At 41.0% G+C, this 12716-nt stretch overlaps 1 protein-coding gene across 11 annotated transcripts in view; it reads left to right on the top strand.

Moving 5' to 3' along the window:
• Positions 1-12716, top strand: part of nrf1 (nuclear respiratory factor 1) — a 69296-nt gene that overhangs the window by 37360 nt on the left and 19220 nt on the right. For all 11 annotated transcript variants that reach the window (XM_033040071.1, XM_033040066.1, XM_033040064.1 and 8 more), the window contains 2 exons: positions 1524-1681; positions 7225-7349. In XM_033040071.1, coding sequence (XP_032895962.1) covers positions 1524-1681; positions 7225-7349 — 283 coding nt within the window. The remainder of the gene's footprint in view (positions 1-1523; positions 1682-7224; positions 7350-12716) is intronic.

The raw sequence follows: 12716 nt of genomic DNA, 5'->3' as shown, positions 1-12716 counted from the left end.
TAGCTGTTTTTCATCTCGCATTCTGTCTTAGCTGTAATATTAAGTACTGCTTTTGCCTTTTAATTACCTTTTCTATCTATGCTGCAATCTTCTGAGATTTTGGCCATATACTGTAAGGTGCCGCTGTTCGTCAATCATTTTTGAGTAACCAACTATTTGATGTGCATTTCCTTGCAATGTTTTAATTTTCCCAGATTAAATACCTCAATTAGTTACCTCAGATTAATTATTTTGGAATTGATTTCTGGCTGATCTTTTCCTGTACCCCAGACTAGGCCATTAATATCTTCTTACAGCTATCTTCCACAATCTCTCTCTCTCTCTCCCTTCATGTGTTGGATGATTATTGTAGCTATACTGATTAATCAACTCTTGAAGTTAAGGCACAGGAATAATTCATTGAGACCAATCAGCTTTTGTGAGTCACTTGGATATTTGCTGCAAATATTTAGTCACCTCGTACATTATTGCAAAGTTAGTAAGGAATTTAATTTTGTAGCCAATGGTATCTCTCATTGTTCCAGTCCGCTCTATAAATCGCAAAAGTGCTTTTTTTTAATGTACAGCCTGACAAATGCTGTGTGCCCTTAGCTTCTAATCCCTTGAATGTTCTTATCCATGTCAGGCAGTTTGATATGCAAGAAGAAGAATAATGTTGACTCCAGATATTATGTGAAGCCTGTAAATTGAGGAGGCTGCCAACAGCATTTCTGTTTGGATTATGAATGATTCAAACAGAGAAAGATAAAATAATTCAACAGAGAAAAGAAACCTGCTTCAAGTCATCATTGGTTCAGGAGAGGAAGTTATCGAACTTGGCTCTTGAATTATAGCTGTTTGTGTTTCTGATACAAAGTGGATGATACTTAATGATTGGGCAAGGGAAGCAGAGCTACAAGAAATGGGCTAGCAAATTATATGTAAGGATTGAAAATAATTTTAATGCTAGTTCTTTTTTATTAGATGTATGTTGCCTGTATTGCTACCTGAATTATGCCCTGTTTATCCATGCTGCGTTTACTCTCTGACCTGAGCTAGCTTCTGGTCTGGATGCTTGCCCTTCTTTATTTCTAACTTCCTGCAGCCCAACAACTCTGAGAACCTGCATATTTGCGTATCCAGTCTAGCCAACCAGAATAATGTTCTGATAATATAAAACATTTGTGAGCTCGATAGAAATTGGGCGAAGCTTGATGACTATAGGGCAGCTTTAACTTTTGCTCAAGTCTTTCTTTCAGATCTTAAAAAGAGCCAATTTTTTATATTGTCACTGTTTCAGGGTACTGCACATTAAGGTACTTCTAAAGATGAGCTCTCCGAATCTGTATTGATTCTTAACCAGTACTCATTTGGCGACAAGCTGCACATATGCATCATCCTTCCCCACCTCAGAATAATAGTTTTCAAAATTATCCAAAATAACTCCATGTGGAGGAAGAGATGTATATATTTTGTTTACGTTGTGTTCTGTACCTTTTATTGCTTGGTTCTCCTCTACGATATTCTGCACTTTCTTTGTGCAGGTTGAGCAGAATTGGACCACGTTGCAAGGTGGGGAAATGGCAATCCAGACGACGCAAGCTTCTGAAGCCACACAGGCTGTGGCCTCTCTGGCAGAGGCTGCGGTGGCTGCATCCCACGAGATGCAGCAAGGGGCCACTGTTACCATGGCGCTGAACAGGTGAGTGTCAGCCAGTAGTGCTCAAAGATGACATTACAAATTGTTCCTCTTCAGTTCCCGTCGCAAGCTGGATAATATCTGAGATTCTTACAGTAATATACTTTAGTTTTACATTTTAGAATTTTAAATAATTTCTCATTCTTGCAACTGAATTGATGTGCCTCGTTACCTTTTAAAATTTGGACGTAAATAACTCCTTGGCACAATTCCAGATTCATCCACCGAGTCACTGGATTCTGCTGATTTTGGGTTGTGTGGAGTGAATGTTGACTCAGGGAGGGAGAGTCTGGGTAGATTGAAACCTGAACATTCTTTTCAAGATCTCTTCAGCCCTCTTCGAAACCAACTAGATTAGGCACTGTGGCAGAAATGGTGAACTTCTAATCTTGACTATATTGCATGGATGCAGCACTTGAGGTTACTGGGAGTGTAATTACTTAATTTGGCTGGAGTGGTCTGCTTGTGGTAAGGCAGGCAGGGAGAATAATAGCTTGGGATGAGTGGCAGCAAACGGAGAAACAAACTTATGTCTGTTGGCTGCAAGCTCTTTCTTGAGAGGTTTATTTATAGCAGCCAGGTCAGGAAAATGTAAGTTTGATGCTTGAATTGATTGATCTCAGTTGGAGGAAACCAAGTAGGGACCTGACGATAGTTTTTGGCCCTGAGGCAACATTGGCTCCTACCCTTAAAATGATAATGGTAGAATTAATAAGATAATTAAAAATACAAAGCGCTGGAGAAGCTTTGTGCTTTCTTCAAAATTCCTGCATCTAAATTTCCTTGTGCCTTCTTAGTAAGTTAATTGCCTGAAACATACCGTATTTCCCGACAATGAAGATGCACCTGCGTCAAAGACGCACCCCCATTTTGCTTTGCTACATTTTGAAAAAGGGCTTGCAGGGCATGGAATTTCTCACGCTCAAAAACAAATAAAATAAATAAACATAAAGAAAGTAACAATTCAATTTGCCTAAGGCTTCCAGGTCTCCATTCTGAATGACTGAATGGGTGGTGGGTGGAGGGTGATGGCAGGTGGAGAGATGGTGGGAAAAACGGGAGCACACTGGGACAAGTTGAATCAGTTGTGACCTTATTGAATGACAATACTAGTTCAAGGGACCAATTGAGGTTACTCGCGCGGACACAGGAGTAAGCTCCACCGCCCGCTGTCCTGTTATCCATCGCCCGCTGACCCGCTCCACTCCATGATCTTTGCTCTTGAAAGACACGGACCAGGCAGTGAATGCCATGCAGTGTCACCCAGCGCAGCAAGTGTGGCTGACATGAGCGAGGCCGATGAGCGGCAGGAGAGAGGTGTTCAGACGGAGAGCAATGCCAGAGATGAGCGAGCCGGCAGAAGGCGCTGAGGTGGTTGAGGCCAGTTCATTGGCTATATTTAAGAGGGAGTTAGATGTGGCCCTTGTGGCTAAAGGGATCAGGGGGTATGGAGAGAAAGCAGGTACGGGATACTGAGTTGGATGATCAGCCATGATCATATTGAATGGCGGTGCAGGCTCGAAGGGCCGAATGGCCTACTCCTGCTCCTATTTTCTATGTTTCTATGTGGCGGCTGGTTCGGCTGTCCGGTCCCGGCGGCCGCTCGCAGCCACCCGAGCTACTTCCCTCCCCGGCCACAACGCAGAGGCTCTCTGCGCCCGGAGCGCCGCGGCAGCAGTGAGTGAGTTGCTGGCATGATCCCGACCCCCTCCTTCTCAACACTCCTGCCCGTGCTGACCCGGGCCAGACTCCCAACACGTTGTGAAAGGAACTCTTCTCCCCCCCCCCCTCCCCCAGCGGCACTGTCCTATTAAAGCCGCTTCCCATCAGCTGCCAGCAATGAGGGATAGACTTGGCTATCCCTCAGTACAGCAAAGTCGTTCTTGATGTGGCTGTACTGAGGGATAGCCAAGTATCTTTCTTGGCTACCAACCTAACCTTTGGCCTTCAAGAAGCAGGTTACAAATATCAAGAGAGGTACTCTCTGAGACACCTACTCTTAATTATAGATTAAGATTTTCTGGTATAATGTGAAGAATAGAGATATCCTGGCCAACATTAATCGCTCATTCAGCCTTGCTGAAACTAATTCTGGTTACTATCATGTTGCTTCTTGTGAGACCTTTCTGTGTGCAATTTGACTGCTGTACTTCCTACATTGTTGGCTGAAGCCTATGCAGGGCATTTTAAAAGGGAAGATTATTTACTTAATTTGTACCTCTTGCTGTTGTTTGACTAGATTCCTTACCCATGAACAAATGATGAGTTGAATCACAGGCGCTCCCATGCCAAAGTGATTGTGCTACTCCTGACTAAACTTGGTCATCCAAGTAAAGTCAGTCATCTTCCAGCAGAACAAAACAAAATGCTATTTTGGAATTCAGCAATAAAGCATAGAGATTTTCAAACCTGTAAACTGCTGACAAGATAGTCGCTTGTGGTTGAGCCCATAGCATGTTTTTCGGTTGTGTTGTTCAAACCTCATTATCCAAAATAACACCAGCTGGATGTGTTTTCAGAAACTGGTTACTGAGGCATGTGTTAAGCAGAATGGATGGGGTGGGTACATAAGCAGACTGGATTTTAACCATGCTACTTTGATTAGATAAAGCAAACCTTAAGAAGACTTCGAAGATGGACACGAGTATCTGCAGTAAATCAGTGGGACAGGCAGCATCTCTGGAGAAAAGGAATGAGTATTCTAGAAAGGCGCTATATAAATCCCATCCATTATTATTATTATTATTTCAGGTCGAGACCCTTCTTCAGACAGTCTGAAGAAGGGTACACAAAAATGCTGGAGAAACTCAGCGGGTGCAGCAGCATCTATGGAGCGAAGAAAATAGGCAACGTTTCGGCCCGAAACGTTGCCTATTTCCTTCGCTCCATAGATGCTGCTGCACCCGCTGAGTTTCTCCAGCATTTGTGTGTACCTTCGATTTTCCAGCATCTGCAGTTCCTTCTTAAACAGTCTGAAGAAGGGTCTCGACCCAAAACGTCACCCATGCCTTCTATTCAATGATGCTGCCTGTCTCGCTGAGTTACTACAGCTTTTTGTGTTTATCTTCAGTTTAAACCAGCATCTGCAGTTCCTACCTAAACACTTAATTAGAATGAGCATTGAAGCTAAGTCAAATAGTAAGTGGGATGTCTTGGTTTTTAATGAAGACACTGAAAAAGAACAAAGTACTCTAGACAGAACAACTAGTCCCTTTGCTATTGATACTGAGGAAACATTGCTAATGGAAGTTTAAAAAAGTTGTGAGACTGGTTAAACGCTAAAATTGTAGAGTCATACAGCACGGAAACGGGTTTTTAAGTCTAACTTGTCTATGCTAGCCAAGATTTCCCGTCTAACTTAGTCTCATTTAGCCATGTTTGACCCATATCCATTTGCAGTACTTTATTTTGCGTTGGCTGTGACCAGTCGACTAAGTGCAGATATAGGAACGAAAGTGGAATAATTATGATGATGGACTAATAATGTTTTTTAAACAATGATAATCCAGCCTTGGATATAAACAGTTACTTGATTTTGTGTTCCAACCTTGATGGTCCCTAACTTTAATCACGGTCGATTCATCCCCATGCTGAGATCCTAAAACAATGCAGAGAAGTAATTTCTAGTTTGCAGACAGACTACAATTAGAAGTGGCTTAGAGTCCTCTTCAGGGGCATTTGTTGAAACTGCTGCTTCTGGATCAGCACTCTTAATGGGGCTGCTTTTTGCGTTTCCCTGCATCAAAACCCAGAGTTAAATACTACGGATTTTGCAATTTAACGTGGATGTTGGACACATTTTGTTGGTCAATATTAAAAAGAATGAAGTAACAGCGATCCTATGATGTCTCTGCCTTCGAATAGATCAATTAACCACACTTCTTTGCTTTGCACAATGATCTTTGTACTTAGCATGCAGGTTAATCTTTCTGCATTGTGTCATTAAACAGTTTGAAAGAAATATCACTTTATTGCTCTGGAAGGTTTGTCATTGAGTAAGAGTGCTACAAAGGTTAATGTTGCCTGAATGCAACAGTTATTAAATGGAGTTGTATTTGAATACTTTTGTTCCCCTGAGGTAAGCTACATCAGATGCAGTTAGTCTTTGTTGAGGGACACACATATCCATTGCTACTAACTTTTGAACAGCCACTATCACCACTTGCTATCAAACCTAATACATTTAACAATATTATCTTGGATGCACCTCTGTTTAGCTGATTAGGGGTGGAAAATCTATAGTCAAAAGATTCCCGTGACATAATTTTGTACAAGGTTTTACATGATGTCAGATGTTAGTGACTAAGTATATTAAAACCTCTTACCTTATCTAAAACGTAGAATGAAATGTTGGTCTCAATAACATCTTCAGTCTGTTTTTTCTTTTTAAGAAATCCTTTTTCATGGAGGCATTAATTCCAGTAGAGGGCAACACTGACTGGTATTTTCCAGCCAGCATGAGTAGTTTCATTTGGAAGTACAAAGCATTATGCACTTTTGAATATTGACTTCTCTGACTTTGCAACCCTTGCCTTCCCTTATTCCCCACCCCTCCTCCCTTCCCAGTTCTCCGACTAGTCTGACTCCCCATTAACATTTTATCTCTGTTTGCTTTGTTGTTACCTTCTCCTAGCTAACCATGATCTATTCTACATTTTCCATGAACTCCATCTCCTTTGTCTTGTTTTTACACCTTACACTTCCTTATCTCTATCTCCCTCTCCCCCGACTCAGTCTGAAGAAGTTTCTTGACCCGAAACGCCACCCATTCCTTCTATATCAGAGATGCCTGTCCCGCTGAGTTACTCCAACATTTTGTGTCTACCTACGGTTTAAACCAGCACCTGCAGTTCCTTCCTACAACATGGTGCCAATTTAAACTACTTGCACTTTGCCTTCTCATTGTCCATATCTCTCATCGCCTGTCCATGTGCCTGTCCACATGCCTCTTAAATGTTGCTACATCTCCTTTCATCACCTCCCCTGTTCTGAGCACTACCATTCACTGTTTAAAAAAAAACTAACCATGTAAATTTCCTTCAAATGTTCCCATTCTCACCTTAAATGTATGTCATCTTGATTTTGATATGCCTCTTTGGGGTTGGGGGTGGGGGAGTTCCCTTGCTTAAGATGCAATTTAGTGAAGATGCTCAAATGATAGAGATTTGGGTAAATGAAAAGGCATCAAACTGTTACTATTGGCCAGGCAGATTTAAAATATTTGGTAAATTAACTGAAGATGAGAGAATTTTATGCAGCAACTTGTGAGCTGGACTGCACTATGGAGAGTGCAGCATATAATAATAACTTAGAAAACAGCCACCATCTTTATGCTACTCCCTCCACCATATCAAGTATCTATCCGATTCCTTTTTTAACAAGACAACATTTATGAATGGGCAGTTGACCACTGCCTTTGCTATGTGCTTCTGTATGTGGAAATGTGCTTATTTGTATTTATGCAAGTATGTTTTACTTGTGCTGTCGGTTGTCAGCACCAAGAAGCCCATCTTGTGCCCAATACGTTTTTCCTTACTCTGTTGCAGTGAGGCTGCTGCTCATGCTGTCGCCACGCTTGCAGAAGCCACTCTTCAGGGCGGAGGTCAGATTGTGCTGTCGGGAGAGACCGCTGCAGCTGTTGGTGCGCTGACTGGGGTTCAGGATGCTAATGGTAAGAACTGCTTTTATTTTAATTGTAAAGTATAATTTAGACTGTGGTTAGGTTTGAAGTTACACCAGTCTTACTACCATTGAAGTTTAGTATCAATAGATAGGATTTTGTCCCTTCATCTTGTCCCTCCCTCTCTCATATAGCCACATTTCCACAGGCCACATTCAGTCTCCCAACACCAGTATATGTCTTGTTCTTTACCTCTTCTGCTTCACAGTATCATTTGCTCTTTCAGCATTTTATTCTTCATTTTCTTGAACTCTTAACATCTCCATGTCTTATGTCCTCATCAAGACCATTTTCTTTGCAATGCTTTGGCCTGCTTTCCCTCCCTTTCTTGCCTTTGTTCTGCAGAGCGTTCGAAGATTTGCCTCTGCACGCAGAGTGCAAAAGAAATGCAAGTTGATTTTTTTAATTTCTAAATAAAATCCTTTATAGCATCTGTAGAATTTTATTTCTGCAAAGTTAGGTGAGCACGACATTATACCCAAGATTGCAGACTAAGAATAACGTAGAAATAAAATATTTCAATCCATTGCTTCTTGCTGATACTGGAAAGTGCTTCAGATCCAATAAATTGTTTTAAGATTATAGTGACTGCTGTTATGCTCCAATACAATGAATAACTGTGAGCAGCTTAGAAACTAAAATTGACTAAAGAAGTTCAGCTACTTAAGCCAAAAAGCTCCTAGTGTGGATTCCAGCTGGGGGTCAATATGGATGTTCCTCTACATAATTGTAACTGCAACTGTGCTTCAGATGTACTTCATTGGCTGTAGAGTGAAAGACGTTAAATCCAAATCTTAAATCTATTTTTGGCTTTTTGAGGTGCCCTGTCCAATGATTAAAATTAATCGCTATTGGATTTATATTTTCTTCCATGGTTACATGGCTAAAGTGTGCCCCCGTTCAAATTAGCAATATCAAACTGTTTGCTGTACAACATCTATTCTTCTATGAACATTATGGCCAAGCCTTAACCACCATTCCAAACAAATGGTAATTGCTAGTCAACTGCATATTGAAGTCTCCTAAAATTGGTTTCTCCAGTCCTTCTGCCTAGACATAACAAAAGGTTGTTCAATGTTTGCTTTCTAGGTCCTGTTAAGTGACTTCTTTTATCAAGAATTTTAGTTTATTATATATTGCTCATCCATCTGGCACAGGAGATTAACAAACGTAAAGATTTGGATTGAATTGAGTGGATTTTCAGTTGTCTAAATAAATCAAAATGCGGTATCTATTTCTGCTGTAAATTTAACTGCACAAATATTGGAGACTGTTACTTCCACTCTCCAGGCAATCCAGGACCTATTGGTCCTGAACTGATGTCTGAAGCATTACCGGAATAAATATTTAATGACAACAAGCTGTCATTAAAGTTTTATGACCATATCGTCATAATGTGATGTAAACTTAATTCATAAAAACTCCTCAACATTTCAACACACACATATGTTCAAGTGTGTCTGGCACTTTAATCAGCCATAATTAATGAATGAAGTGCACTAGGTTCAATAAAGATAAGTGCTTCTAGAATTTGACTCCATGAGTTTGAGCTGGAAGAGGAAAGAAGGATTGGAACTATTGAGTCATTTAAGCTTCTAATTCAGTCTAGGAGTTGGCTTCTGGGAATTATTATGATAGGTGCAAAACCTTGTTTTAGTATAAGATTTATTGTGGTGCTTAATGGAATTAATACTATGGAATAGAGTATTTTCCACTATCTTCCATGATCTGGTCTAATATTGTCCAAGAAATCTACCTCAATGAAAATATCAGAAATATATCAATGTGAGTCTTTTGCTTTATCCGCACCCTCTGGCTTAGGCAGAGGTGCCAAGATATGCCAGTTTGCATGCATTTAAAGGTAGACAAAAATGCTGAAGAAACTCAGTGGGTGAGGCAGCATCTATGGAGCGAAGGAAATAGGCAATGTTTCGGGTAGAAACCCTTCTTCAGACTGATGTGAGGGGAGGGGGGGGGGGGGGCGGGAGGAAGAAAGGAAGAGGTGGAGCCAGAGGGCTGAGGGAGAGCTGAGAAGGGGAGGACTACCTGAAATTAGAGAAGTCAATGTTCATACTGCTGGGGTGCAAACTACCCAAGCGAAATATGAGGTGCTGCTCCTCCAATTTATGGTGGTCCTCACTCAGGCCATGGAGGAGACCCAGGACAGAAAGGTCGGATTCAGAATGGGAGGGGGAGTTGAAGTCCTGAGCCACCGGGAGATCAGGTTGGTTATTGCGAACTGAGCGGACTTGTTCGGTTTTCCAGCATCTGCAGTTCCTTCTTAAACATGCATGCATTTAAAATTGGTTTGGTTCAAACCAATTTAACAATACGTTAATCTAGCCAGCGCTTGAGGACCCCAGAGATGAAAGAATGCATTTGTTAAACCCCTGTAACCTTTCATTCTCTCATTAGTGGATCTAAAATAAATCTGCTTGATTAATGTTTGTGGATATCAACATCGCTGAAATTCTGGGCTACATTATTTGGCTCTTGTGGAAGTACATTGATTTAGGATCTGGAACACTTGCCTTAAAAGTTGGTTGCAATGACTTGCAAACTCATCAAATTAGCAGTGGAGATTTCCCAAGAGACTGCCTTAATCATATTTATCTTTACACCTGCGAGAGGGAGATGGCAAAAAGTAGTGGGAACTTTTGTATATGTGTTCCTCCAAAGCAATGCTGCCTTCCATTATACAGCATTTTGTCATATAGAAACAGTTCTTGTCAATTTTTCCACTTGGAATTGCATTACGAGATGCAGTATAAATTATGTAATTGAGCGCAGCAACTGTTCTGTAGTGTGTACCAGCACCACCATATCATTAGCAGTCACTGTATTTAATGTTTTATTAAGGGCATGTAAGAACGTCTGGGCAAATGCTGGTTTGTCACTTCCACTTCAGTGGGACTCAGCTCTGTGATTCTTTTATAAATGTTTTACAAGCTTCTCACAACATCCCTTGTTCTCCTTTTATGCAGCTGCATGAACAACACAATTTAATCTCCTTTTTCACATCTATGTTGCTTTGAGATTAGGCAGTCACCTACCCATCCTCCAGATAATAGTATTGTGTGGTGTCATGTGCTTTTAGTTACTTGAACGTAATTGAAGACATATAGTATCTATCAGTGAGGAAACAATGAGTTATTTTTCTTAACCTCATCTTCCTCCCCCTCCCTCAGAATTGTTCCATCCAAAAATAGTTGTCTCTCCTGAGCGGTTTTAAAGAGCTTTGATGCAATCCATTATCGGTCACCAGACTAAGCAGAACAGCTGTCACGGGCAGTTTTGCCTAGCCCTGAGAAGCAAATGCATTCTGTGATTCCAGGCAATGGCTGGAAGAATGTGCACGTTATTGAAAAATAAATCTGCTCAAGAAATCTAACTATGAGGTTTCGGCCCAAAACGATGCCTATTTCCTTTGCTCCATAGATGCTGCTGCACCCGCTGAGTTTCTCCAGCATTTTTGTGTACCTTCTAACTATGACATGCAGGATATATCGTCTTTTTAATGCTAAATTCTGGAATCTTTCAAGATGTGAATTCAATGTCCTTTCTGTGTGTGTGTGTGTGTGTCTATATATCTGGCCATTTTGACATCTCCCTCTCTTCTCTCTCTTTTTCCGCTTGTTGATCTGCCTTGAATTTACAACGGTTTAAGAGGCGATGGTTGTTATTAAGGGAATCTCACATTTAAAAATATTATTATGTGCTTTCATTACCGGTTGTAGTCTCAAGTTGAAACAGATTTTGGCTTGTATGCCTGCTGATGAATCTCAAGTTGCTCCCTGTGGTACACTAAGCAGTTATATACTTGGAACAATAGATTGGGCATTTGAGGGGGTAAGAAAAGACAGGTTTGTGTTGAACAACATATTCTTTGTCAAAATCTAATAAGCAGACACCAGCAACCATGGAAACATACTATCACCAATAGAAATCCATGTCAACAGGGTGTCAGTGCCTGTGGAATCACACCACAGCAGGAAGGCAGCAATAGTGATGATAGCTCCATGACAGCGCATGTTACTACAGGTGGTGTGTGATTCCACAGGTGCTAACGTCTTGTTTAAAACGAGTAGTAGGAGCAGGGTATCCCATGTGGGTACTTTAACCCGTTGGTCATTGAGTAAGATCAAGGGTGATCTGACCCTGGTCTCATCTCCACTTTTGAGCCCTTCCCATAACCACCAGCACTCTGTAGATCAAAGCCAGAGAATAATAAATCCCGAAGCATTTACCCAAGAATGATCTTGTCACCGTGATAGCACAGAGCACGGCAGGTAATGATACTTCCGGGCAGTTCTGGTGACTTAGGTTTGATCCTAACCTCTCCTGTTAACTGTGTGGAGTTTGCACCGTTTCCCTGTAACCATGTTGGCTTTTCATGGATGCTTAGTTTTCCTCCCATATCCCAAGATGTACAAATATATGTGTCACTTTTTGTGAAGATTCTTGGGCCTCAGAAGAAGAAAAAAATCCTTCCCATCTGAATCTTAAATGCCTTCTGAAATTGTGCCCCCTTGTTCTGGTTGCCTCTGAGCTTTGATCTTGTCAAGGCCCTTTAGAATCCTATATATTTCATATCTCTATGTCCTCAACCTGTCCCCAGAAGACAAGCCCTTCATTCCCAAGTTTCAAATCTTGTTATACTCCTTCTTTGCAGTGAAAGTCAACATTCTGTTAACTAATTGATGTACCTGCATGCAAACTTCCTTTGTTTTGTCTATAAGGCATGAGGATCCTTCTAAACTGCAGCATTCTGAAGTCTCTCTCCGTTTAAACAACATTCTGCGTTCATGTAGTTTCACATTTTCCCACATTATATTCCCTCTTGCCACGTTTTTGCCACTTCACTCATCTTTAAGGCTCCATGCTCTTTGCATCCAACTCTCAATTTTTCCCTGCCCACCTTTCTTTGCAATCCATTGAAACCTTTGTTTCAATCCATTGCCTGGGCTATGATTCTACAGTTCCAAAATGGTGGCTCTCCATTTCTATATGTTACTATGTTGTGCAAGGTTGGTTATTTTTCTACGCTTGGAAAGCATTCAGAATTAACTGTTTTATCCATTGCCTTATTCCTTGCTCCCAGTTTCACACTTTTTTTTCATTTTCCTCATATATTTTTTTTAATCAATTGAATTTGGTACTATTGGGGTGAGGGCAGCTTCCAATTTCAGTACTAGCTGCTTCTGCCAGAACAATCTTTCAAGGTCATTGCAGTCCAACAGGCTTTCTAGGGCCAGCATACAGACTACATTATGTAATCGCCGTTAAATGGGTGTGCGATGACTATTTGCCTGAGACTCTTAAAATATGGTGAGACGAAAACTGAAAACACATTAGGAA

The sequence above is a fragment of the Amblyraja radiata genome, chromosome 21, assembly GCF_010909765.2.
Source record: "Amblyraja radiata isolate CabotCenter1 chromosome 21, sAmbRad1.1.pri, whole genome shotgun sequence".
Lineage (NCBI taxonomy): Eukaryota > Metazoa > Chordata > Chondrichthyes > Rajiformes > Rajidae > Amblyraja > Amblyraja radiata.
The sequence above is the reverse complement of the archived record's forward strand: the minus strand, read 5'-3'. Positions and strand labels throughout refer to the sequence as shown.